The sequence below is a fragment of the Aedes albopictus genome, chromosome 1 (assembly GCF_035046485.1).
Source record: "Aedes albopictus strain Foshan chromosome 1, AalbF5, whole genome shotgun sequence".
Classification (NCBI taxonomy): domain Eukaryota; kingdom Metazoa; phylum Arthropoda; class Insecta; order Diptera; family Culicidae; genus Aedes; species Aedes albopictus.
Window position 1 is genome coordinate 135,089,033 of NC_085136.1, and position 27,634 is coordinate 135,116,666.

Consider the following 27,634-nt stretch of genomic DNA (forward strand, 5'->3'; position numbering starts at 1 on the left):
ATACGGCGTGCAGGCTGTTTCGCCCGATTACCGGTCTGTACATTTCCTCCCTTCCTACCTGCGCGTTCATGTCGCCGATAACGATTTTCACGTCACGCGGCGAGCAACCATCGTATGTTTGCTCTAACTGCGCGTAGAACGCTTCTTTCTCGTCATCGGGTCTCCCTTCGTGTGGGAAGTGGACGTTGATGATGCTGTTTGAAGAAACGGCCCTTAACTCTCAACATGCACATCCTTGCGTTGATCGGCTGCCACCCGATCACACGTTGTCGCATCTTGCCCAACACTATGAATCCTGTTCCCAGTTCATTGGTGGTGCCACAGCTTTGGTAGAAGGTAGCCGCTCGATGCCTGCTTTTCCACACTTTCTGTCCAGTCCAACAAAGTTCCTGCAACGCCACGATGTCAAAGTTGCGGGGATGTAGTTCGGGGCCGGGTCACAACGTCCGAGGCCATACAGTCCCGGACATTAAGTCGCGTTTTTTGCGAAATAGCGTCCAAAAGTTTGGATGCGTCATAATATCCTATGTGCCTTCTTTCCTTGGACTTCGTGGCGTATCTGCAAGTTCGGACGTTATGCCCCGGAAAAATGCGCCATAAAGTCCTGGGACTTTATGGCCTCGGACGTTATGATACTGCGCCCACTGTTGTCCTTCTGACTTCAGCTAGATTGAGGAAGTACGATCCGAGTGTCTGTTCACCAAGGAGGTGCGGCTCAAACAGCGTCTGTTCTGGCATCCAGCGGCTGATTAAGAAACGCTGCACCACGCCCAGCTAGATCCAAGGTGGTAGCCTCATCAGCGTGGTCGTCCCAGTGTTGGTTGGGACGTTAAACAGAACTGGCACGATGGCCCTCCGGCGAGACAGGAGTGTTGGCGTAGGCCCAATAAGCCACCCGTAAAAATCCCCATTGCGAATAACATAGGAGAAAATACGACTCGATACAATCGGCAAAGACCCACGCGACGAAATAAGGACTACGATTGGAAACTTGGAACATGGAATTGCAAGTCACTAGGTTTCGCAGGATGTGACAGGATAATCTACGACGAACTATATGGCGCAATATCATAACGTCCGAGGCCATAAAGTCCCAGCACTCCTGTCTCGCCGGAGGGCCATCGTGCCAGTTATGTTTAACGTCCCAACCAACACTGGGACGACCACGCTGATGGGGCTACCACCTTGATCTAGCTGGGCGTGGTGCAGCGTTTCTTAATCAGCCGCTGGATGCCAGAACAGACGCTGTTTGAGCCGCACCTCCTTGGTGAACAGACACTCGGATCGTACCTCCTCAATCTAGCTGAAGTCAGAAGGACAACAGTGCCCAGGCTGCACTACCAGCTAAGCACACAACTCTTAGCTGGCGGTCTTTGTCATCGTTTGACCCGTGGAAGCATGAGGTAGGAACTTGTGAGGACCAGAGTTATATTGTACGCTCTCCTTATCGACTCACCGTTTTGCAGCCCCTGTCATTCAGCTATTATTGTGAAATTGTGGATGAACCCCTGATGCAATACCTGGAGGAATTATTGATGGAACGTTCATTTATGGAAGAATCTTGGAAGAAACTCCTGGAGAAATTTTAGTAGGCGCTACTGGAGAACTTACCGAAGGAACTCCCTAAGAATTTCCAGAGGAAATTCTAGAGGAATCCCAGTTGGAACTCCTTTAGTAATTCCCTATAAGAAATTCCTGGAGATTTACAAAGTATGTTACTAATTATAATCATCTATTCAACAGGTATTCGTTATCGAGCCGATGATGCTCAGCTAAGGTACGCCCACACCGTCAACGGAACAGCCTGTGCCATTCCACGAATGCTGATAGCTCTGTTGGAGAATTTCCAAAACTCGGATTATACCATTACCATCCCGGCACCCCTGCGACCGTTCATGCGAGGCAAGGAACGAATCAGCAGGAAAAAACTTCTACCCGAACTAAAACTAACCAAGCGGTTAACACAGGAGGAAATTTGCTAGTCTTCCAACGGTAAGTATGATCGTAGTTCAATCAATGCGCTAAGCGCTGAACATGTAATAAAGTTGATGATTACGAACGCAGAACGTTTAAACTATGGAAGAAACACTCCCTTGCTACATTTTATCTGTCCCGTTCGGAGAACTTTGTCCTCATATGGAAGAGAATCCAAAAAACCTAACAGAGCGTAAAATATTTGAATAAGAAAATCTTCGTCTTCTTTCTTCGTTGTAGCGAATTGAAAACAAATCACATTCAGTAGCATGCGTGAGTCGTTTTCGCACATAAAATTCAGCGAATTCTGCTACGGTTCAGTGAGTTTAGCAAGTAGGTAGAACATATACAGCAGAAACCCACATATTGACAACCGATTCCCAATTAATGGAATGACGAAATGAAGCATGACCGCGGAGCTCGAGTTACCCCGGTTCAACGACAAAGAGTACGTTTTCATTTCACCGTTGTCATGTGTGTCACAATGAACAAGCAGATTTGTTATCTTGAGAAAGATCTGCTCTTTTCAAACTGTTCATTGACAGGTAATGTATACGTAACGGTTGTAGCACACTTTTTCATGAATATATTTTCGCCTAATGTCAGTACCTCTAATGTGCCATTCCCCCGAATGACTCGAGTCTTGCACTCATCAAGACAGTATCAGAACGGGATATCCTAGGTCATCCAAACTGCTCTTGAGTTCAGATCCTGAAGTCTACACATGTAACGGTAATATTTTTTTTACACAAAGCTACGATTTATATTCTAGCATGTCCAGTATGTTTTCTGAATGCTTGACAGTATCAGATCAGTCGGGATAACTTCGGTCATCCAAACTGGTCTTGAGTTTAGATCCTAATGTTTAGGCGTGTAACGGTCACTTCTTTCATTATACAAAGCTACGATTTGTAATCTATCATGTCCAGTAAGTCTTCTAAAAGTTTAAAAGACAGTACATGATCAGTCGGGATATCGTAGGTCATTTAAGGACAAACGTCTTGAAATCCCGCTTCAAGAGTGCATGAGAACTTAAAACGCACAAATCTCAAGAAGCAAGCTTCAAACAACAATGCATTTTATTATTCTGCTCTTGCTCACTTGTAATAAGCTTAAAATAAGAAGATCAAATTCGCTGGTTTTGTTTACGAAGAGATTTGTGCCCTCGAAATCGTGAGTAGGTGCCAAAGTCGGCCATTGTGGCGGCCATCTTGGGATTCTAACAAGTCTGTCCTTAAATTGTTCTTAAGTATAGACGTAAAGTAAAGTCTACGGGTGTAACGGTAACTTCTTTCATCATACAAAGCTACGATTTGTATTTCATCATTTATAATAAGTCTTCTGAAAGTTCGATAGACAGTATCAGATCAGTCGGGATATCCTAGGTCATCCAAACTGGTCTTGAGTTTAGATCCCAAAGTCTACGAGTGTAACAGTTACTTCTTCCTTTACACAAAGCTACGATTTGGATTCTATCATGTCCAGTAAGTCTTCTGAAAGTTCAAAAGACAGTATCAGAACAGTCGGGATATCCTAGGTCATCCAAAGTGTTGTTCAGTTCAGATCCCGAAGTCGACGGGTGTAACGGTAACGTTTTTCATTATGTAAGGACCCGATTTTGTCAGCCCCATTTTGCAACAAACTTTTTGCTCTCATTATCTTACAGTCAAATTTTAACTAGTTTATTATTGTTTATCATCAACCTACAACTGAGATGCAGAACATACAGGGATAAAAAGTTTGAAGAACTGTTTAAGTTTTTACAGAGAGTAAACCATGTGTTCCGAGAAGCGGCTGACAAAATCGGGTCACTTATGTATAAAGCTACGATTTGTATTCTAGCATGTCCAATAAGTCTTGTGAACAGTCTTGTTAGCGATCACAGTCTTTGACACCTTTTCGTCGATATTCGGCTGCCATTGTCTCCAACATTCACAACACAAGCGATCAAATTACTGTACGGAACAAAAATGTCGAATGAATGCGCTTGACCACGAATGCGCCTTCGGGAGATGGTCCGGTTTTTGTTATTCCTGTCTTTCCCATAAAGAGAGCTGTTTTGGATAATCGATTTATCACACATAAATAAACAAATATTATACCAATCTTAATCAAAATTGGCTGAAATCCTGCAAAAAGCTGGAATTAGACAAATGTCATCGTGTCAGACGACGATGATTTGATCCACTTTTTTGTTTTTTGATCTTCGTTCTGCCGCTCGTGTTGTGTGTAAGGTGCCGGCCAGAGTGGACGCGTCACGCGGCGCGGCGCGATGCAATGCGGCATTTGACAGGTCGCGCGTCGACGCGCGGCAGAACTCCGTTCATTGGAATACAAGGAAAACAATCATAACATGCCAGAGTGCGCGCGGAACGATGCGAAGCGGAAAGCGTTTAGCCGCGCGACGCACGACAAAACAGTGCATGCACTGTTTTTGATGCGGAAGTCACGCGGTTCGCGCGGAGAATTTTGTATTTTTGTGTGGATTTCGTCCGTTTTTACCAAACCATGACGTTAATTTTACGAAATTGTTTTTCAAATGTATTCAAATGTGAATATAAAAAATATTAACATGAATAATACCACATGTTTATTATACGGTGGCGTCTCGTAACCTCACTTTTCACCTATTATGCGAAACAAAATCAGTAATTTCTTCAAATTTATGACTAAAGACTTAACGGAAATAATCGAAATCTCTGTCATTCTACACCCATTACAAGCAGAGCTTTCACATTAGCCCTACCCATGTTTCATGCACAAAAAGGGTTGATACCCTCTCTTTTATTTTACTATCTCAAAGTATTCTACTAGGGTGTAAGCTTAAAAAATAGTTTCAAAATAAAAATACACTATTTTTTAATTTAACAAACTTGTTCCATTGCCTTGCTGTTTAAAAATAAACCAAGGGGCGCCATTTTTTACGTATACAACCTTGTGGTAACTCTGACTACAAGCTCACTTGTTCATAAAATTTCAAAATTTGTACCTGTAGATTTGAGGTTAGGGAATCACCATTGTCCCAGATGTATATCTCTTCTGAATCATCTGAAGTAAATAGCATTTGAGGGTGAATTTAGATAAATGATTTATTTTTAATTTTAGGTTGAGCACAATAATCACATATCTCTTGGAAATTTTTCATCAGATAACATGTACTCATGTGCAAAGGTGACGGAAATTATGAAAACTTTTCAGTTTACTTTACGAACAGACGCGTTGCACCGCGTTCACTCTGGCTATCAAGCCGCGTTGGAAACCGCGTCAAAAACGCGCCGCACCGCGTCGCGCCGCGTGACGCGTCCACTCTGGCCGCAGCCTAAGAGGTAGCGGTCGCACTCGAATGAAACAAAGCAAGCTGACACCCGACCGCAGCAACGAAACGAAGGTAGTGAAAAGTGTCGAATGTTTACAAGCCTGCTTGTGAATGCTTAAAAGGCAGTATCAGATCGGTCGGAATATCCTAGACCATTCAAACTGTTCTTGAGTTTAGATCCTGATTACCGTGTACCCCCGTTGGTTTGACCTCATCTAATCTGAACACTTTTTAATTTGACCCCCTCTAATCTGCACATCGTTCAAACTAAAAATGGTTCAAACGTCATTCTGCTCATGGAACGGGATGAAACGGAACGCAGAATCAAAACAAAACATCAAATAAGGCTGCCAGCAGTGTGTTTTTCCGTTGCCCACAGGGTTGCTAGAAGTTCAAACTAAAAATGAACCCCGTTGGTTTGCATGAGGTGTCGTTCAAACCAACGGGGGTAGACGGTATGTTCAAAATCTATTATGTTCAAAATCTAGCATTTACAGAAATTGGCTATATAGAGTTATGTTGTATAATCTATTATATTCACTGGAGCTCACAGAATATAATCAGAGACTATGACCTAGCTTCGGGATATTCAGAATCGTACACATTGTCCTGCAATATAGACAACATGCAACATGGAGTCTATTCCCGTAGTATCTTTTTTGCTGTTTTGAGACTACACAACATTACCAATCGTAATTATTGTTTATTTACCGTTAATAACAATTATGTATAATAAAACTTCTTTATTAAAACACTCGATTCGCGGCTGCAGTTCTTATTCTAGGCCGCGTCCCACATTTGCCTTCATATTTGTGCTCGAGATGTGGCTCCGTCATATCTTCACCTTAGCTGGAAGTTCACGGATCTGGGTGGGTTAGACTAGATAACGTAACTTTTTATAGCACAAATAATGACAACAACAAATGCAGATTTAAAAAAAATGAGTTTCATAGAAGTTAAATGTTTCAAAGGTGCAGAAAAATGCCTACTAGTCTTTGAATTATATAAGTAAATATAGTTGTGTAGGTACTCCATGAAAGATTGGACGACCCAAATTATCACAAATCTATCATGAAGTGACCCTTGAGAGTTAAGAGTTTCATTGATCCTATTGCATCTTGCTTTGCTCTTTAGATTACCATGCAAATGTTCAAACGTTTGAAAAATTTGTTCCCACGTCAAACACCAAAGGAAGTAGCAAGTAAACAAACCGATTATTCCATGCACCACCCAAAAAGTGTAACCGACGCTGAAAAATTCTAGCAGCGAAACGAACCAATGTATGCTAAAACTGGTGGGAACATATTGTGATGGGACAAAAAATTTTTTGCGGGGGTCGAATACGGTGCAAAAGATGCAATATTTGATTGTACAACGTTACAATCTTACACGAAATCACCTCACGGTGCAGTGGTTGTTTATATCCAAAAAACATATAACAACGCTAATTGTTTTTCGAACTACTTTGTTAAATACAGTGCATGTTTCACTACTTAACATACTGGCAAAAGCTGTTATTACAACTGTGGACCTGAAGCTATTGCATCTTGCTTTGCTCTTTAGATTACCATGCAAATGTTCAAACGTTTGAAAAATTTGTTCCCACGTCAAACACCAAAGGAAGTAGCAAGTAAACAAACCGATTATTCCATGCACCACCCAAAAAGTGTAACCGACGCTGAAAAATTCTAGCAGCGAAACGAACCAATGTATGCTAAAACTGGTGGGAACATATTGTGATGGGACAAAAAATTTTTTGCGGGGGTCGAATACGGTGCAAAAGATGCAATATGATCTCCAAAGTAGTTTGGATGATCTGGAATATTTCAAAACTATCTTGGAATGACTCATGAAATGCCAAGGGGATTACAGATTACAGTTGGATGTGTCTGTAATTCATTGTGAGAATAACTGCTGTTACTGACAAGCGCTAAACTTCAGGACAGTTTGGACGACCCTTATTGTCCCAAAAGTTCTTAAAAATATATAATAGACTTCAGGTTGGTCCAGTAACCGTGATTGATTATTTAACGTTACTCAGTATAGCTGATATGGCTGCTTTTGCTAGTGAAGACATGAAGTTCTGAACTCCAAGGTAATTTGGCTGACCTGGAATATCCCTATAGTGTATCCAAATGACGTTTGAGATTTCAAGAGCTTTACGACTCCCAGCAGGTTGTGCAATGCTATTATTTATGGCAAAAACACATAAAGTTATTCTTGTAGACGTGAAAGTCTTCATTACAGGACAGTTTGGACGACCCTGAATGTCCATAAGGTTTAAAATAATATCAAGTAGACTTCAGATTTGTCCATTAACCGCGGTTGATTACACTAGTTTACAGCATTTTTGAACTCGGTAAGCTGATGATCATTTTTGGTGTATAATCATGCCCTGAGTTCGAAAACGCGAAGGAAAAAAATTACAGTAGAGCGGAAAATTTTTCGACTTTCCATACAACGTTGATGATTTGAAATCGATTTTTGTACTATTTTTAAGCAAAGTCGCTCACTTCAAACATCTCATTCTTTGTAATCAATGCTCCGATTGAGCTGAAATTTTTACTGTAACTCGCCTACATACGATATGTCAAATAAACGTCGAGAAAGAATTTTTAAGTTGACTTTTTCTTATTGAAAAAAATACATTTCTTCAAAAAATTTTGGGAATTTTGCTAAAATTTAAGAAGATCGTCCCCAAAACTCGCCAATATCTTGAATTTCATCAATCTGACGCAAAACCTGTATTCAGATGATCGAATGGTATTGTATTCAGCTTTTAATTTATGGAAAAAGATTTAAAATTGGTTGAACAAAACGCAATATATTTGAATTGTAATAAATTACATATTTTGAAAAGTTACAAAATTCGATATTGAGGTAAAACTCAAAAACTGTTCTACTTTAAATTTTTTGAAGGTCGGTTTCGAAATCAGCACTAAATTGTGCTTCAAAAATTTTGGTCGTTGACAGAAGTTCACGACTTTCGTTTTATTTTGTAAACTTGTGTTATGCAACGTTACTCAGTATAACAGATATGGATACTGTTACGAGTGTAGATCTGAAGTTCTGAACTGCAAGGTAATTTGGCTGACCTGGAATATCCCTACGGTGTCTATAAATGACATTGTAGATTTCAAGAGCGGCCAAATGTCACCTACACGCTATATTCTAAGTTCTGGACGAACATTTGAAAAGGGCCTATCTGCTTTTTGTAAACAAACATGTTTCTGTCTCTGTAGGGCCCATCTGCATCCACCCACGCACATCAACACCCTTAACAGATAGCTTGAAGAACACTCTTTCTGATAAGGGTGTTGATGTGCGTGGGTGGATGCAGATGGGCCCTACAGAGACAGAAACATGTTTGTTTACAAAAAGCAGATAGGCCCTTTTCAAATGTTCGTCCAGAGTTAGAATTTTTAACTTCCATATATATACGGCGTGAGAACGCTAGTATCACCCACCCATACTAAACGATCGAAAAATCTGATTTTACTTGAGTTTATACTATAATGTCAATAATTAATTGATAATAATTATATAAGTAACAAGTGATGACGAAGGATGAAATTTTTATATGCGTCTAAAACGTATTTTTTTTTTTAATTTAATGATTTTTGTATTGTATATAACTTGTTCACCACGTGACACCCGTCAACCGTGTCACGTCATCACTTTGTCGCTTTATCGTCGTTCCCGGTATGGAACGTCAGGATGCAATGAATCGAGACCGCCGTAACCACACCACGAGATAAAGGCTATAAAAGTACCATCGATGGCAGTGGCTCGCTCATTACCGTGTGCACCGGGTTTCCGAACGGAACTTCTGTCGCGAACCGCGGAAAAATTTTTTCCTTAGTTTAAGCTTGTAGTTGTTAGGACTTGAAGTTACTTCTTATAATAGTGGAGGCTTGTGCGGATCGGACTGAAAAGAGCTATGTAATGAAGTGATTGGATTCGGGTGGATTTTCAGTAGCTGGTTCCCTTGGAGTAGCCGTTGAAGATCCTGTTAGGTTTTGCCCACTAGTGACACTGTGAGTGCTAAAGTTTAGAACATTTATCTGGTGTGCAAGAACAATCAGGACCATGTCATACATCGGAAACGCTTCGGATGTCGAGCAGGAGAAGAATCTGACCGAGTATCGACGACAGCGGAGTTCCAGCAGTCTGCTTCCGACAGGATCGAAATCCGTAGGCAGTCCAAAGCTGTCGGATGTTCTCTGGAATGACAAACGGGCCAACCAGGGCAACCAAACCGACGACGATGACTCCGAGATGTCGGATAGTGAAAACTTTCTGGCCAAGGGAGCCTTCCTGCTGACGCCCTCACACGAGCTGTCGATGGACCGAGCTGCCCTGATCTGCGAGAAGATGAACTTCAAAGGTTGCTTTAGTCTAACGAAAACGGCCACTGGAATACTGTTCAAATTTTCTAATCCAGAAGACTACCAGGCCGTGTTCAAGAAGGGCTTTCACAAGGTGACCGGTGCGCGGTTCTACAAAAAGGTGGCCATTCCGTGTCGACCGCAGAAAACGTTCATGTTGTACGTGTTCGACGTGCCGGACGATATACCGGTTGACGATATTCGTCACTCGTTGTATCGATTCAACTCGGTCGTTGAAGTAGTTCGCCTAGTGGTGCAGTACCAAAAGCAGCCTGGCTCCCAGGAGCAAGACCAAATGCAGGGTGGTGAGTACATTTTCACGAAATTATGTAATTCATCCTTAATAGTGCTTAATATGTTTCTATGTGCTATGCTGCCCATAACTGCATTTTGTAACATTTGCATATTTTGCTGGTATTGAGTTAATATCGGGGATCACCATTAAATCACAAATACTTTCGACTACCTAAATAAAAATTTAAAGTTTGTTCTAGGATTTATGAAAAAAAAAAATACCAAGTCATTTTGTCTCATTGACCAATGTAACCGCATAACAGTCACACTGGAAAAAATAGACTGGCTTTAAAGTGTGTCATCAATCATAATCAGGTCCGATTTATTTTCTGATAACTCGTCCAGCGTATAAAATATGCTGTGGAAAATTTTATTGCTAAAGGATTGATTACAAATTTATGAGATTTTTTTAAAATTTAGTTTGATTTCCATACTATTAAAAGTTGAAACTTTGGGCTCCATTTTCTCCAATGCCTACTTTTGTCGAATGTTACTCTTATGCGATTATGGACAGCTGTGCTAGCAGCATTTTTTGATTCAAAAAATATTTCGGAGTTTCTAAGAACCATTATAAAGCCAGAAAGAAATACTTTTGGTTTTATCACGGTTCTCAAAATCACTTCGAATCTAATTGAACGTCTTAATGTTGCATTCACATGACTCAATTACAAACAAACACTAATTACTACTCAATAATGAGGAATGTTCTTCATAATGATTGCTTGAATGAAAGTTTCCAGGATTGGTAGCGACAACTGAATGGTTAAAATTGTTATTTTAGTGATTAAGTTTATGAACGGAAAGAGATTAACCAACCTCGGGCTGAAAATCTCTCTTATAAAGAAAAAAAATATGAATGGAATTGGGAACAGATTTTCTTTCTTTTTATCTATGTTAACGAAATTTTTAGCCCTAGGCTAGTTCATCTCGGGACCCACGCTTTTATTCTCTTCCGAAGGAAGAATCCACATTTTGCGAGTTTATCGAGAGTGGAATGCGATCCCAGGTCCTCGGCATGATAGTCACGTGCTTTAACCAGCACATGTGGGACCGCGCATAACTTGCGAACGGATGGTCCGATTTGGGTCGTCTAAGTTTTGTTCTGTTAGTTTTCACCCAAGGAAGGTTTATGAGGCAAAAAAACATGGGGAAATTGAGAGTTTTTGAAAATCGGGTTTTCATACATTTTGAACGGGGACTTGGGCTTGGCTAGGTACTTCAAACGTCAAAAAAACGCAGTAGGCAAGACAAAGTTTGCCGGGGACAGCTAGTATATATATGAAAATGCAGTGGCATACGTGGGACAGCGCATAACTTGCGAACGGATGATCCGATTTGGGTCGTCTGAGTTTTGTTCTGTTAGTTTTCACCCAAGGAAGGTTTATGAGGCAAAAAACAAGGAAAAAAATGGAAGTTTTTGAAAATCGGGTTTTCAAACTTTTTGAACGGGGACTTGGACTTGGCTAGGGACTTGAAACGTCAAAAATTGCAGTAGGCAAGACAACGAACAGCTAGTTTATTATAATAATACGATTTGTAGTAAAATTTTCAACCTCGTTGACTGATAAAAAACGTGGTCGTAGGGTGGGGCGGGGCAAGATGGGTCAGTGCCATTTTCGGGCGCATTATCCATGTTTTGATTATGTTAATAATTTTGTTAGATGACCAGCATGAATATACAAAAGATTGGGGCATTGATTGAAAAATTATTCACTCTCATTGGAAATAAAAAATAAAATGGTTTTTAGCCGCGGGGCAAGATGGGTCACCTTCAATTTTGAACGTATTTTTGGGGCATTCAAAAGTTATTTATTTTTTATTACAAGACTATCTCATAACTGACTTCAATCAAGCGGAATGAACGCTTAAAATTATAACTTAAAATTATGATAATTTTTTAGTGAAAACATCGATTTTCAAGTCGCCTGAGGACCACTCGAATCGTAAAGTTTTTTATATTCCAAATAAATTTATAAAATGTTTACTAGTAGCTCTTGTTTACTCAGTATGGATATGGAGCATATATGAATGCGGAACAAATTTTATATTTTGACGTTTTTCGTTGAGAAAATGTGAATTACCTAAAAGGTGACCCATCTTGCCCCGCCCTTTTTTCAAGGCGCAAAATCGATCACTTTTTAAAACTGCTTGTTTAACATCATATTTTGTATTTAATGATCTTTTTATCGACCTATAGCATAGCTAACTAGTGTATTGAAGAGTAGCGGACGAATACAAACCAATACGATTTGTATTTACAAAGTTATGGTGATGCATCCTTAGGTGACCCATCTTGCCCCGCCTCACCCTACTTGTTTTAAAGCATTGAGTTTAAACATATCGATAACTGTTCAAAAATTAGGCGCCAAAAACTGCGAAAAGTGAAATTGATCACCCGAAATCACGGTATCCATATATATATATATATATATTAGGCCTGTCCAGCTTTTCAAAAATGTTCTCTGATTCTCAAGTCCACCCCCATATTTGGATTGGCATCCTAAAAGAAGTAACTGGTCAAAATTTCAGCCAAATCCATTAAAATTAAGAGGTGCATCAAATCAATTTTGTGTTTTTCGACTATTTTTGAACTTCAAAAAATCATAACTACACTAAAACATGTCAAAACTTAATTCTTCCGGCAGAAATTGAAAGCTATACTTGTTTGCTACAACTTCTCCGAACAACGTGTGCCAATAAAATTGAAGGAAACATGTGTAATTATCACATTTGTAATCAGAAAAACCTTAAACAGTTGATTTTTTGATAGATTTTCTTCTGGAATACCCTAATATACGTAATAAGTTGGATTTTTCAAAACGGCATCATATTCTCCAATGTTTTTTGGTTATTTGCTTCTTTGGCACCAATGCTGTAGGAGTTGAGCAAAAATTACTAAAATTCGTGAAAGCCAAATGTGGCCTAAAAACTAGCTTTTCGGGTGCAATCACGCTTTGGCGCGCAAAAAGTGGCATCGCGTCAGCACTGATATGTTAGCCAACACCTGTCATCGCGCTTGTTTGTTATCACCCGTGGTAGGGGGTAGCCAAGGCAAACTACTAGGAAGCAAAGCTACTACGTTCAGTACAATTTCGCGCCACAACGTGATTGCCTCCAAAAAGCTAGTTTTTAGGCCACATTTGACTTTCACGAATTTTAGTAATTTTTGCTCAACTCCTACAGCATTGGTGTCAAAGAAGCAAATAACCAAAAAACATTGGAGAATACGATGCCGTTTTGAAAAATCCAACTTATTAAGTATATTAGGGTGTTCCAGAACGAAATCTATCAAAAAATCAACTTTTTAAGGTTTTTCTGATTACAAATGTGATAATTACACATGTTTCCTTCAATTTTATTGGCACACGTTGTTCGGAGGAGTTGTAGCAGACAAGTATAGCTTTCAATTTCTGCCGAAAGAATTAAGTTTTGACATGTTTTAGAGCAGTTATGATTTTTTGAAGTTCAAAAATAGTCGAAAAACACAAAATTGATTTGATGCACCTCTTAATTTTCATGGATTTGGCTGAAATTTTGACCAGTTACTTCTTTTAGGATGCCAATCAAAATATGGGGGTGGACTTGAGAATCAGAGAACATTTTTGAAAAGCTGGACAGGCCTAATATATATCGATTCGATATCGATATCTATAAAAAAAATAGAGCGACCGAGGAGTTCCTTGAATAACTTCTGAAAAAAGGATGTTAGAAAGTAATACATCTTAGAAATAAAATAGTCACGATGGTTTTGAACAGGAAACTGTAAATAGGGTTATCATCCGTCCTGATTTAGCAGGACATGTCCTGATTTTGGACTAATTTTGGTTAAAATTTCTTAATGCTGAGTAGATGGGAGCCCTAACTGTAAAGGAATTTCGAGATGATTATTTCAAGAAGGAAACCAGTGAGACATTCTTGAAATAATTGTTCAAGGAGAATACCAGAATGAAATTTTGAATTAATACCTAATACAATTTCTGAACAAACCTCCATCAGAACTCTTTCGCCACTGTTCGACTACTGAATGGAATCATCATGAGAATCACTAGACGAACTGTATCCAACGATTTGCTCAAACAGCATCAAATTAGACAAGGAACCGTATACCTACGTTTTTGCCACCATTTTATTGCAGAAACGGAGAATTTACCTTCTCGCCGTACAACAATTCATTTTATTATTACAAATCTAGTACTAAACCTATTGTGCCCTATTCATTCAGGGGTCTTTTTAACGTTGAACCATTCGTCATTGAAATCATTGCCATCATCAAGAATTTAAAGGCAGTTTCCTCGTTCAAACAAAATATTTTGCCATAAAAAGGAATTCACTGTATTCCACATGAGGAATGGAATACAGTGAATATATTTTCATGGTCATTGTTTTGATTTACAGTGAAAAAACTGCTTTTCTTTTTCCGAAAAATGACGACGGATGCTTGAGCCTTAAGGGTTTTATTCTTATTTCTTTATTTCTTTTCACTTCATCTGCCTTTTGGCTTAAGGCGAAACCATTTTTATTGTGAAATTTTGTTAAAAAATGGTTTCTGAAAAATGAAAAACATTTTCCACCACAAAAAAATATATCAGAAGATACCTTGATCCATACTCTACATGTGTACGAAAACCGATTTTGAAAATATTGCTTTGTTATTTAATAAAAAATCAAAAACCAAAAAGTGAGGAAATGCTTCTAGTTTCGCCTCAATGAAGGTGTTTCTCCGGTATTTTTTGCAAACATTTCATTAGCAAAGTTTGCAAAGATTTATACGCATTTTCTATACACACAGACAATAATAACGAACTCGTTTCAAGTTTTTTTTACCGAATCAAATCGGTTATCAAAAAGGAACCGAAGAAAATGTTATTCTGGCAGTTTGTTTTCGGCAAAGTTCAAAATTACGTTTGCCAAAGGCAAGCAATTTGATTCGCATTTCTGCCGCTAGGTGACATTAGTGAGTAGGTAAAAAAAGAATTTTTAACCAGCTCTATCTCGCGATCTCGGTAAGATAGAAAGTTAAAGTGTTCAGAAGGTCGTTTACTTTATAAAGGCAAGCAGTTTGGTTCGCAATCCTATCGCTAGTCGACGGTTGTGAGCATTCAGGCCCGATTCGCTTCATATTCAAGTGATTCAGGTCTAATTTATTTAATTTTCAAAATATTCAGGTCTGATTTTTTTCATATTTAAGTGATTCAGGTCTGATTTTCTTCAGGATGTGTGATTCAGATTTGATTCATTCGAATATGCAGTGATTTAGGTCTGATTCACATCATTCTCAAGTAACTCAGATCTGATTCACTTTATACTCGTGTAATTCAAATCCAGTTCACTTCAGATACAAATGATTAAGGTACGATTCACTACATGTTTAAATGATTCTGGTTCAATTGATTCACATTCAAGTAAGTCTGATTCACTTCATATTCTAGTGATTCATGTAGGATTCACTTCATATTCAATCGGAGCTTCTATAGTAGCTTCTGATGGATTACTCCAGAAGTCCAGACTGTTTCAATTCTATAATGGTTAGTGCATTACAAGTAACTTCCTACACTGAGGATACTGTGCGTATGTTTTTTATAGTTTACATCTTATGATTCAGTTGTTTTTATTTTTCCATCATTTCATAGTTCTCGTATGCTTTTCATACTTTGAAAAGCGAAATCCATAAGACTCATCGTATGAAAAATCTCATAAGAAGCTTCGTATGAAAATCATAAGATGTGTTATGAAATACCATTGCTGAAAAACAACAAAACATTTTATTGGTTTCTAACCGCTTCAACTCCCGAAGCGTCGATGGGCGTATGAGTAAAGCACGCACTCGTCAACCTTGACGTTCCTGGTTCGATTCCAGGTTGAGATTTTTTTTAATTTGTGCCAAATATTCTGCTATTATCAACGCATCCCCTGGCTTTCGCCCATCTGCGTTGTCTTTTCACTAGGCAATACGTCTACCAATTGATGTTTATGGGCTTGCCGGACCAAGTCATGTAGCTAAGCCAAACACCCCACCTACAACTGTTGGGTAGGCACCATTGTCCCGCCCACTGGTCTTTTACAGCTAGTTGTAGGTGCATGTGTGCGTGTAAGTATTGGTGTATGTGTGTTAGTGTTGGTGTATTAGAGGCGCCAACTCGTTCTAATCCACTCTGATTGCTAACACCCTATTGAACCATTACCCTTAAATCTGGCAATCTATGAAATAGAATGAGTTAAGCGCCTGGACATAATAGTCAGTTAATCAAACAAGGAATATTAGTATTAAAGTGAAGATATAACGAAGCAACGCCCCGAACCTCGAGAGCACAAGCCCCAAGAACCAAATGACAGGCTGCGCGAACAGTCGATCGACTGGTAACCACCAGTGGATAACCAATCGAGCAAACCCTCCAGCACAAACCGCCACCAGCTCTCCCGACATGCACCCAACAAATCCGAGGCACAGCCCAGCCATAGCTTCGCCTTAAAACCAAAATCTAGATTGCAGAGCACAATACTTCCCAAGTAACCACGCAGCTCGGGCCGCAAATCACGCACAACACGTTACAAATAAGACAAACACTACCCCGCCCGTACAACCGAAACCGATCTAGGGTAGAGAAGGGTCTCTTTCCACTCCAACCTGGACTCAACTGCACCCACAGGGTAGCGCACTCCACACACACTGCACTCATTCATCCATCACAACTCGAGCCGCAAGCTCACCTGGGTTGCTTCTATCTGCATGAGGACCCAACCCGTAACGCAGAGTTTAAATCCCTCTCTTGCATTACAAAGCAGTCCCTGTTCCCAAAGTTTGTGCGTGGTATAAATGAGATTATAAAGCTGAAGAAATCGTCACCAATACAACCGCCAACAATGAACACTCAATGGTGTCGACAGAATCAATGACGACCTCCTCAGTCCCAAACCCAATTATCCTACACTACCCAAGTAACCACAATGCTGAAGCCGTACGCACTGCATGTACGAAGTACATACAGACCTAACCGCACCGCCTAAACAAACCACCTAGGCCGAACACAAGCGAAAAGCGGCGCCACCACTGTTAACCACGACTATAGTAGGTATAATCGCAATTCAGCAATCGTAGATCCATTCCCCGCTCCTACTCAGCCCTAACGATCCATAGCAATGCTTGTCAATATATGCACCCCACACACGCAACCCCCACAACCCAACAGTATGATCACTTGAGTATCCCTGGGATTTTGATTACATGATGGTCAGGGATCACAGCCATCAAAACGTTCCACACTTTGCCAGGGCTTGCGACCTGTAGTCATGATGATTTTCGCTATGGGAAACCATGATGGCTAGCGGTGTTATTTTTTTAAAATTTGTGCCAAATATTTCATAAAAATATGTATGATAGTCATAAGACATAGTTTCAATTTTTATACGTTGTCGGTATGATTTTCATACGTGAGTGTTATGAAATTTATACAGTAACAGTATGACAATAATATTTGGCGCTTTGAATCCAAAATCATAGTTCATAACTATAATTTTCGCAAGAAATTCTTGTGGCAAAAAATCATAGTTGATTCGTACACAACATCATATATGATTTTCGGAGTTTATTTATTTATTTAAGTAATCCAACTGACTTTTTTAGTCTTATTGAATATTTAACTCTAATAGAATTATACAGGAATAATTATCAAGCATCAACGTATAGTTTACATTTATAACAACATATTACATTTTTTTATCACACTAAACAGAACAAACAGGACATCGAGCGATAACAAACTACAACAAAGATCTAAACTTAAAATCGATTCTGAATTACATTTACTGTTCTGGCTTCCATGTTAAATTGTGTCGGGGAACAAATTCTCTACATTTCACATACCTCGGCCATATTGCCGAATTTAATGCTTTAGATTTCCATTTCTTATGCAAAGATACTTTAAACGAAATAAAATCAGGTGGCTGTCTGTTTTCTAATTTCGATACTAATTTAAGAACATTAATGCGCTCGGGAACATGAGTGCCCAGTGCTCGTGAAACCATTGTACAGACGTCGTTCTCAGAAACACTAGAATCAATGTTTGAGATGAAGAGTGACAGATCGTTGCTCTCCGCACTGTGCGATAGTTGATCGTTTCCTACGTTGCTTACATTAACGCTCGTGCTGATCTCATCGGATGGCAAGTTCGTCGAAACAGGCGTTGAATGTAGTAGTCCGCAGTCGTTCGTAACAGCAGCTGGAGCAATTTTGGAAAGCGTATCCAGTATTCCCGAAACCACGATTTTGAGATCCCTTACTTCATCGTCGATGGGTTTTGGTTGGGCAGGATCTATAGGCGAATCTGTCGAAGCACGTTCACACAAACTGCGGAATTTGAATAAGCATGCATCGCACATCCATATCATGTTCGTTCTTCGTGCCATCGTACACAAGTCTGCTTCGTCTATGCCCAGGGTTACCATTATGCCAGATTTATCTGGCACTGCCAGATTTTCAGGAGGCAAAAAGACAAAAAGAGAAACCACCGATTTTGCCAGATTTTTATTTTCAAAACAGATTATTGATCAACGAAATTTTACCTTGGTGTTAAAGTTTATATTTTTGACAAGAAAATTTTTGTCAGCTCAAAATTACCTATGCATTTTTCATCACAATTATTGCGCCAAAATCTAGAGCAGGTGCGTTGAAATTCACCATGCTTCTTTGTCGTTAACTTTCTTGCACATTCAAAGTATCAAAATCGGTTGCCTGATACCTGTTTTTCAGCTGAATAAGGCTCAATAATGAATACTTGTACAATATACATTTCAAGATGTGTTACGCAGCTTTTGTTCAATTTTATTACATTGTAGTGTTTTTGGGGTTAAAATTGAATTGGATAATCTCGATCGAATTTGCATTCATTAACTAAGAAATAACTGAGTAGGTGAAGAGAATCGACAATGTCTTTTTTGTTTTGAATATTCAATGCGGTAATGGTCAAGTTAGCACAATTCTTTCTCAATAACTGTGAACATCTTGTACGTTGAACACATTACTAACGCTTTTTTGATTTTTTTGTAACTTACATATAACATACGTATGTTTTATCATACTTCACATGTAATTGTTTTTGACAACATCCCATGCTGTCATCAAATGTTTTCGAGAGGACTAATGAAGTGAACATTTAATGATTGAAAAACAACATTGTTTATTATTGAAATTGTGAATTCAGTAAAAAAAACTAAATATTTAAAATTTTCAAAGTTGCGACTAGCGCCAGATTTTGCCAGATTTTTTATTACTGACTTACCAGATAAGTTCGAAAAAATAGTGGCAACCCTGTCTATGCCAACACATTCGGCATGAAAGAAACAAGCACATTCCCCTTCGCACACGCTATACAGGTCTACTTTCGCATCAATACTTAGAAAGCATTTGTTGCAAATTCTTTCACTCGCCATTGTGAAACACACGCTATCGCAGCAATAATTAACAGCTCAAAAACGACGTTTTGGCGGCTTAAGAACTGAAACTTCGTTAATTCGGTATCAACAGATATCACAGTAAGCGCAAATTTATGTAGATTGTTTAATCGGAGCCTACAACAACTTGAAAATCTAGAACGTATCCAGATCAACAACGAAAACGTATTTACAGCCGAACGCGACACTGAGTTGCAGTATCCTCAGTGTATAAACATCCAATAGAAGTCTGAGAGAAAAAACATACACTCAAAAGATCAGTGAATTAAAAATAACTCAAATTTCAGTTCGGATAATAATCAAACCTTCTATGTACATCTACATCTGCATATATTTAAGAATCATGTTTGTATTTGTGAAGCATTGTAAAAACACATCTGTTTAACACCTATGTGCCTGAGCCTCATGTTGCACCCAATTGTAAAACTATAAAATTGTGGTTCTCAGGAGATTCTCCACAAAAAACTTGAGAAATTTTGAAAGATGATCAAAACCCTTATAGTTAATGGAAACGGGATCATATTTCCGGATTTATGGTACTGGATTAACCTTCTTAATCCGAGAGCAACCGTGTCGTGTCCTGAGTACACGCATCATGAAAAATGCACGCTTGTGATATAGACTGTTTCAGAAATTATAAATACACTAACGATTGACTGCCATTTCAATTTGAGCACAATATCCAAAAAAGTTTCTTCTAGCTCTTATAGTAAACATGCTAACGAAGCAAATAATACCAATTTTGTTGATTTTTCTGGTAAAAGTTAAAAAATAGGGCTCTGTAAACTAGATGATTAAAATTTGAAGTTGCACAAAGTGGTCAAAAAATGTAGCATAGTAGAAAAGGAAAAAATCTCACAGATAAAACATTTAATTCCCAAACACAATAAAAATGGCTGTATCGATAATAAAAGATATTTCTCGATTGGTAAGATTAATTTTTACTGGAATATTTGATCAAGAACCACCATTATGGGCCTTCTCAATACAAATTTTTTTGTTTCATATTTCTCAACAACACCAGCAGCAACAAACGTTAATCAAACGAATGTCTTAATTACTGCTTACTGCATTCGTTTTTATGGTATGACAAGATTTGCCATCTGAAGAATCGAATGAGCTGAAAAAATAAGTTTGTTTAGATTAAATGCGTTCAGGAAAACTAAGAAACTGTGTGGTAGTCAGGGATGGGAACACTCACTTGCAGAGAGTTACACTCACTTGATGTTTTCTCAGCTCAGAAGCGTGCAATCAAGAAATGGTGTATGGACGACTTTTGCCTTGTGGTTTTGTCTAAAAGTTTGCCGAATAGAGTAGGTGTCGCACACGCATATCAAAGTCGTGAAAGAGCTGTGAAAGCGACTCTCCACGAGGTGAGTGTAATTTACATTTACCTCGTGGAGAGTTGCCTTCGCAGCTCTTTCACGACTTCGGTATGCGTGTGCGACTCCTACCTCCTACTCTATTCGGCAAACTTTTAGACTAAACCACAAGGCAAAAGTCGTCCATACATCATTTCATGATTGCACGCTTCTGAGCTGAGAAAACATCAAGTGAGTGTAACTCTCTGCAAGTGAGTGTTCCCATCCTTGGTGGTAGTTGTTCCGTAAAAAACCTTAAAAAATAAGAAACTTGAGCTCCGAAAAAATGTTGTGGGAATGCCTTTATTGATTTTTCCTAAATTTTGATCAATGCGTTCCTTGTTGAGAAAGCGAATGTGATAAACATTTAGATAATTTTTGGTATTTAGTGATACATAATGGTGAATTCATTAAAAAACACCTTTGTGCAAATGCAAATTTGAAAAATTAAGTTATTTGTTAGAGAACTCGACTGTTCTTTAAAATATCAAGACAATTGAAAGGAAATATAAAAATATGGAGTACAATATGCTATACTCTGAAAGAAGTTGGTAAAAATCATTAGATCAGTTAATTTAATTTAATATACAAAGTGTATTTATAATTTCTGAAACAGTCTATACACAGCTCCAGCGTGATGTCGTTGAAGGTGAGCGAAGACGCGACTGCACGAGGATTAACAGATAGAGGTACAACACAATTCGCCTAGAACTTGTTTTTAGAGATTTCGGATACACTAGCCACCTCCGGAAATCTGAAGCCCCAGAGAAATGACCACTTTTCCATCAGTTCTGAAACCTGCGACATATCGAACTTCATGATTTGGCAAAACAAGACTTTTGATACATGCTTCAAGGAACTTTGAGAGCACTAGCCACTTCTCCGAGATGTTCCGGAAACCTGGTTCCCCCACTTGGCCCTGGTTGGCCACTTTTTGACCTGTTCTGAATCCTAGCTTAGTACTTTTTTCATATGGGCCTTTATAGCCAAAGCGAATCAACACGATCATGCGTAGAGTGACGGGTTCGATCCTTGGTCGATCGGTTTCCTTTTCGTAAATTTCTTTACGCATTATTTTGTGAATCCTGAATTTTTCACCTTCCTTGTTTTTGATGATTTTCCGTGCTTTCCATTGAAAGTAAAAACATTTTGTCTATTGTTTGTTGCTGATGCGTCTGTTTGCCTGTGGTTTCATCACCTACGGTTGTTTTAATGTAGAAACGCTTACTTTTTCCCCATTTCCGGTCGCCAGGAAGAAGTGCGTCGGGATCAATGACCAGGCGTTGATTAAGGTTACGATCAGCCTTCGGACGTTCACCCGACTTTCAACTTGAGCCTTTGTTGCCCATCAGTTTTTGCAGCTATTCCTCCTTGAGCCACATCTTTTTCAGGACGTAGCCCCGCGGCACACGGATCTTCCTTCTCCTCTGTCGTCCACCATTGGACACAAAAATAGTTCAGATTCTCTCTAAAATAAAAGCTCTCATTTTTGAGTAGCGCCCATGCCGCACAGGGACTGTGTTGGAAACACACATTTTTTAAAATTGCTCGCACGCTCACATTTTTGCAAAATATCAATATTTTTCGGTATTTGAAGGTGGTTTATAAACCCAGTGAGGTTGCCATGTCGAAATTATTGCAAAATACATGCTCATATGAGCGTACGAGCAATTTTGAAAAAATGTGTGTTTCGAACAGTCATGTGCGGCATGGATGTTTACTAAAAATGTGCAGACCGAACACATTTTTGAGCGTAGCCGTTTTTGCGTGTTGACCTGAACACACCAAAGTTCATAAGCACTTTTCTCTGGCTGGCAATTCAAACCATTGTCCGGGAGTAACGAAAGGGGGTTTTCAATAATTTTCACGAAATATCTCCATGCTTCGAAATAATACTTCCAACGATGTCGGATATCGTTCAACAAATGCACTTTAACCAAGTATTAGGAATGGCACACGGGCAATCCAAGTTAGGTGTGCACAATTCTTCAATTGGGTTCTTTAGGGGTATCAAAATTATTTCATAATCGGAATCTCCGTCCAAAAATTAGTCAAAATCCAAAATTTCATTATTTTTTGTGCCCGGGAACTATTTTTAAAAGGCATTTAAAGTTTGTATGGGGGAAATTTTTTGTTTGTTTGTTAACAAGATGAACGTACAGAAATTTTCAAAAGCGAATGCAATACAAAATATTACTGTATTTTTTGTCCTTATAGGCACCAACACTCCAAAACCCCAGTTACCGAAGCTATCCACAAGCAAGCCAATCGACGAACAGGACGTCGCCCTTCAGCGAGAATCGCCACCGCCACCGATCCGTATCACCTTAGCCTCCATCGACGAATATCACCATCTCTTGCAGAACGGGCTCGACTTCTACGGTGCGACTTTCTTCCCCACGGAACCGACTCTTCCAGCACATGCCGCCAAGATTGCCACCAAAAAAGGAAGGTACTGAACACGCAACAAAAATGAGTCGGAGGTCATGTTGTCCCATTTCCGTTCACGCTTGAATGGGTTCCTATGACGATAATGATCTCTTTTATATGTCTGCCATATTTCCCTCACGCCAATCTAACTGTCTCTGCTTTTCGTAGTCGCATGATCGACGGCAGCATACCAGGGCGTGTTCGCGAACTGCTCCCAGTGTTTGACGCTGCCGGTTTTAGCAAGATTCCACCGCCAGCTTCCAAGACGATCAAACCGCGCCCCTAACAGCAACATCCGGAACGGAAGGTCTCGAACACAGAACAAACGGATTGTCTCTACTCTAGCGCCAAAGATATACCTAATGTCTCAACACAAGTTTTATTATTCCCTCGCCGTTGAATCAATCAAACCAGAACCATATTTGGTTCATTATATTTCAGAATGACTCTATTGTTAGCTACGTCTCGAATAGCTTCCTCCAGACGAACGATGGTAATACCGACCAAGAATAGAATAACGCATAATCATAATCATATTTGGCTTCTACGTTGTCTGCAATTCATACAATAATCGAGAAACTATCACTTAGTTCATAGTATAAGGTGACACAGATGATTTTTGTCACACTATCAATCATGTATTCTTTATACTTTAGATAATCAAGAGTTCCTTTTCTTTTGTACGCGTGAATGATTTTTGAATCGCTTTTGACATATTCTATCATTATCAAGTTAGTGTATAAATCTAGTAGGAGTAGCTAAATGTTGTAGAGGATAAGGCGCGATATGAATAACTACACGGTGTTACTGGGCTGAACCTATTTTGCGACCATATAATATAAGGATGATAATCAAGTTGATGTTGATGATGTGAAAATGCTGACGCTGTTGATTTAAACTACTGATAATAATGATGAATGAATGAAATAAATAATCCAAGTAACATCTATGGAATCAATGCGACTTTTTCGTGTACCTAAACGATATCCGATATGTCCTTATCTTCAAATTCTAGAACTTTTGACTTGTGGTGATTCGAACCGATGAAATAAAGATATGATACGTTTTACAACTAATAATTCAACGTTTTATTTCAGTATAATTATCGCGCACGTTCCTTCGATTCTTTTCGGTAACTGACAGCCCGTCAGCTCGTCGTCGTCTCTCTTCCCTTCTTCTTGAATACTGTCGGTTTCCAGGGTGGTATGCAGCGAGTAGTTTTGCATCCCACAGAGCCCCCCCAGTTACACCAAGAACCTAATACGGTGGCCACTTGGTGTGACTTTCGTTTGACGATCGTCTGGAGGATGCTCTTTCAAATGTGAATTACATGTGAAAGCAGGCTTCAATCGATCAATGGATATTCGATGGGTCTTTCCGGAAATTAGCACGTCCATGAATTTGTCGTCACGCTGTATTATCTCGTACGGTCCTTCATACGGATGCTGAAGTGGTCGTTTCACTGAATCCACCCTGACAAACACATGTGTACACGATTTCAGTTCTGCTTCAATGTCCGTTGCATGCTGAATGAATCGTTTGTACCCATTTACCAACGCAAGAAAGCGCCGCAAATCTTTGACACATGTAGGTAAATCGTAATCCATAATAGCTTGCACCCGCGCTGGGAGTGGTCTCACGCCATCACCACTGACAAGGTATCCCAGAAACTCCACTTCGGTGCGTCCAAAGGTACTCTTAGCTACATTTATTACCAAGCCGTGTTCACGTAGCCTCTCGAAAACAATTCGCAAATGCTCGCGGTGCTCCGCGGAAGAAGAGGACGCTATGCAGATGTCGTCTATAAAGACCACCACGAAATCCAAGTCGCCGAAAATTTTATTCATATAGCGCTGGAAGGTTTGGCTGGCATTACACAAGCCAAATTGCATCCGCGTGAACTCAAACAGTCCAAATGGAGTTATTACAGCTGTTTTTGGAACGTCGTTTTCTTCCACAGGTACTTGGTGATAAGCCCTTTCTAGGTCTAGCGTAGAGAAAATGGACTTACCATGAAATGAGTTCAGCAGATCGTGGATATGAGGAACCGGATATCGATCCGGAACGGTGGCTTGGTTCAAACGACGATAATCACCCACGAATCGCCATTGTCCGTTCTTCTTGGGCACACAATGGAGTGGACTCGCCCAGCTGCTACTCGAAGGACGACAAATTCCTAAATCGCACATCACTCTGAATTCTTCCTTAGCAGCTTTTACTTTTTCGGGATGCATTCGCCGTGCTTTCGACGCAGCTGGAGGACCTCGAGTGACAATATGGTGGGTGACGTCTTTCTGGATTTGGGATTTCATCGTCGAAGGTAGAGTTATTTCACGGAAATCGTTCAGGAGTTCTCGATACGGATGATCGGTGTTTACGACAGTAACGTTGTATAAGTTTGTTGTCGTCACATTTCCAGGGGAGCCTAAGCCGGTTTTACCGTCTGTCAACCGTTGATGTTGGAGATCGACCAAGATCCCGAAGTGAGCTATGAAATCGGCCCCAATAATCGGCATCGTCACGTCCGCAATGATAAAGTTCCATAGAAACCGTCGCCTGAGTCCAAGGTCCGTGTTCAGAAATTTTGTTCCGTAGGTTGCTATTTTGGTTCCGTTTGCAGCATGCAGGGACTGTCTAGAAAGCTCCCCGCTCTTTTCTCGCCTGTTTGCCGGTAGTATCGACACGTCGGATCCAGTGTCGATTAGAAAACGGTAGTTTGTTGTGCGATCGTGGATAACCAATCGGCGGCCTTCGCGTACATCCCCAACCCCCGCCGAGATCGGTTGGGACGGACCTAGTTTTTTGATGCGAATGAACAGGGCTGGCGACATTGGCGGGCGTTTGTTCCGTAGTTCCGGTGATACCAGCAAAGCTCCCCCGCCTGGGATTGCCTATTCGTCGAGAACCGTGTCCTTGAAGCAGATCGGCTTCGCGAGCGTCCGAATGATTTCAGCTTCCGGATTTCGGCCGTGAGAAAGTCGATTTCTGACCGAAGCTCGTTTTCCGCCGTGCTGACCGATTCTTTGCCGCTAGCAGCAACCGCAGAGGCTTGTACGCTTACTGTGTCCACCATTTTATCGGCCATTTCTGCTATTTTAGCAAGCGTTCCGTCGTGACAAGAGATGATAGGGCGAATGTTTGCCGGCAATCGCTGAATGAACAGCATCTTCAGCAAATTGTTGTCAACTCCCAAACCAGTAGACAACTCCTGCATTTTGGAGAGCAGGTGGGTAGGACGCAGGTCTCCTAAGTCATGCATTCCGAGCAAACGTTCCAAGCGATTTTCCGGAGACAAGGCAAAACGGTCGATCAGTCGCTTCTTCACGGCGTCGTATTTGTCCGTGGCCGGCGGAGTGGTAACCAAATCGGCAATGTGGCATATTACCGATTGGTCTACCTTAGCAACGATGTGATGAAATTTTGTTTCATCTGTGGTGATTTTTGCCAGCGCGAATTGCGATTCCGCCTGGGCAAACCACATGACCGGATCTGTTTTCCAGAAGTCCGGGAGTTTAACACCAACTAATGCAGTTTGAGCAGCTGCTGGGTTGTTGGCATTATCTGGCTGGGCCATGATTTTTGAGGTTAGAATGTGAACTCTTTTCTTGACCGAGAATTCTCGAAGCCGGAACGTTTTTATCGACTAAATTCGATGTTTCGCGACGTCGCGGGTCACCAATGTGGTGATTCGAACCGATGAAATAAAGATATGATACGTTTTACAACTAATAATTCAACGTTTTATTTCAGTATAATTATCGCGCACGTTCCTTCGATTCTTTTCGGTAACTGACAGCCCGTCAGCTCGTCGTCGTCTCTCTTCCCTTCTTCTTGAATACTGTCGGTTTCCAGGGTGGTATGCAGCGAGTAGTTTTGCATCCCACAGACTGATTGTCAGACCTGAATTTGAAAAAAAATGAGCATCTCGATTTCCTGTTTGTGAGGATACAGGGGTACATAAGTTAGCTTCTACAAACCTGAGCGCGTGTTCTCCAGGAGGAACGACTCACAACAACGTCTGTTCCCAGGTAAGGGGCGGCTGTTCAACGTCCAAGTACCAGTGAAGAACTCTTAGCACAAGTATGAACTCTGGTGCTCCGGAATGTGAGGGAGTTGGCGTCAAGCCCTCTGAGCCAGCTACAAAATCAACAAGCATCGAAATGGAGACAATACAAGAATACGAACTAGATTCAATAGCAACGATCAACGCGACGGAAATGAAGTTATGTGGAACTGTAGATCCCAGGGGATCCGTAAGCAGCAAGGTATATGCCTACTTCTCATCTTTTGCGAGTGTGTTTGTGTCGACTGGCAACGAGACCTGGAGCCTAGTCGAATCCTGCTTGAAAACCGGTTTGTGTTGCCAATGGGGATGGCCCGCGAAATCGCATTGTGTTGTTTGGGACGGCCCGCTCGATGCATGT

At 40.2% G+C, this 27,634-nt stretch overlaps 3 protein-coding genes across 3 annotated transcripts in view; 2 read left to right on the forward strand and 1 right to left on the reverse strand.

Annotated features, from left to right (window-relative positions):
- The window catches only part of LOC109415627 (serine--tRNA ligase, mitochondrial), a 33,899-nt gene extending 10,765 nt beyond the window's left edge, over nt 1–23,134 (forward strand). The window contains exons 3-4 of the mRNA XM_019689528.3: nt 1,744–1,992; nt 22,998–23,134. Of these exons, the coding sequence (XP_019545073.3) occupies nt 1,744–1,982 (239 nt within the window). The 3' untranslated portion in view covers nt 1,983–1,992; nt 22,998–23,134. The remainder of the gene's footprint in view (nt 1–1,743; nt 1,993–22,997) is intronic.
- On the forward strand, nt 9,072–24,164 carry LOC109423010 (uncharacterized). The gene is made up of 3 exons (XM_019697924.3): nt 9,072–9,983; nt 22,998–23,232; nt 23,379–24,164. Exons 1-3 carry the CDS (start codon nt 9,380–9,382, stop codon nt 23,494–23,496), a joined length of 957 nt encoding a protein of 318 aa, XP_019553469.1. The 5' UTR covers nt 9,072–9,379; the 3' UTR covers nt 23,497–24,164.
- Nucleotides 24,165–26,004: 1,840 nt separating this feature from the next.
- LOC134289513 (uncharacterized) lies at nt 26,005–26,784 on the reverse strand. The gene has a single exon (XM_062855398.1). It carries the CDS (start codon nt 26,782–26,784, stop codon nt 26,005–26,007), a length of 780 nt encoding a protein of 259 aa, XP_062711382.1.
- Nucleotides 26,785–27,634: the final 850 nt, after the last annotated feature.

What these genes read in the sequence shown, in the direction of transcription:
- LOC134289513 (XM_062855398.1), bottom strand. Translation starts at nt 26,784, where the DNA reads ATGGCCCAGCCAGATAATGCCAACAACCCAGCAGCTGCTCAAACTGCA.
- LOC109423010 (XM_019697924.3), top strand. Translation starts at nt 9,380, where the DNA reads ATGTCATACATCGGAAACGCTTCGGATGTCGAGCAGGAGAAGAATCTG. An exon ending in GCAAGACCAAATGCAGGGTG is followed by an intron (nt 9,984 to 22,997) that starts GTGAGTACATTT and finishes TTGTCCTTATAG; the next exon opens with GCACCAACACTCCAAAACCC. An exon ending in ATTGCCACCAAAAAAGGAAG is followed by an intron (nt 23,233 to 23,378) that starts GTACTGAACACG and finishes TGCTTTTCGTAG; the next exon opens with TCGCATGATCGACGGCAGCA.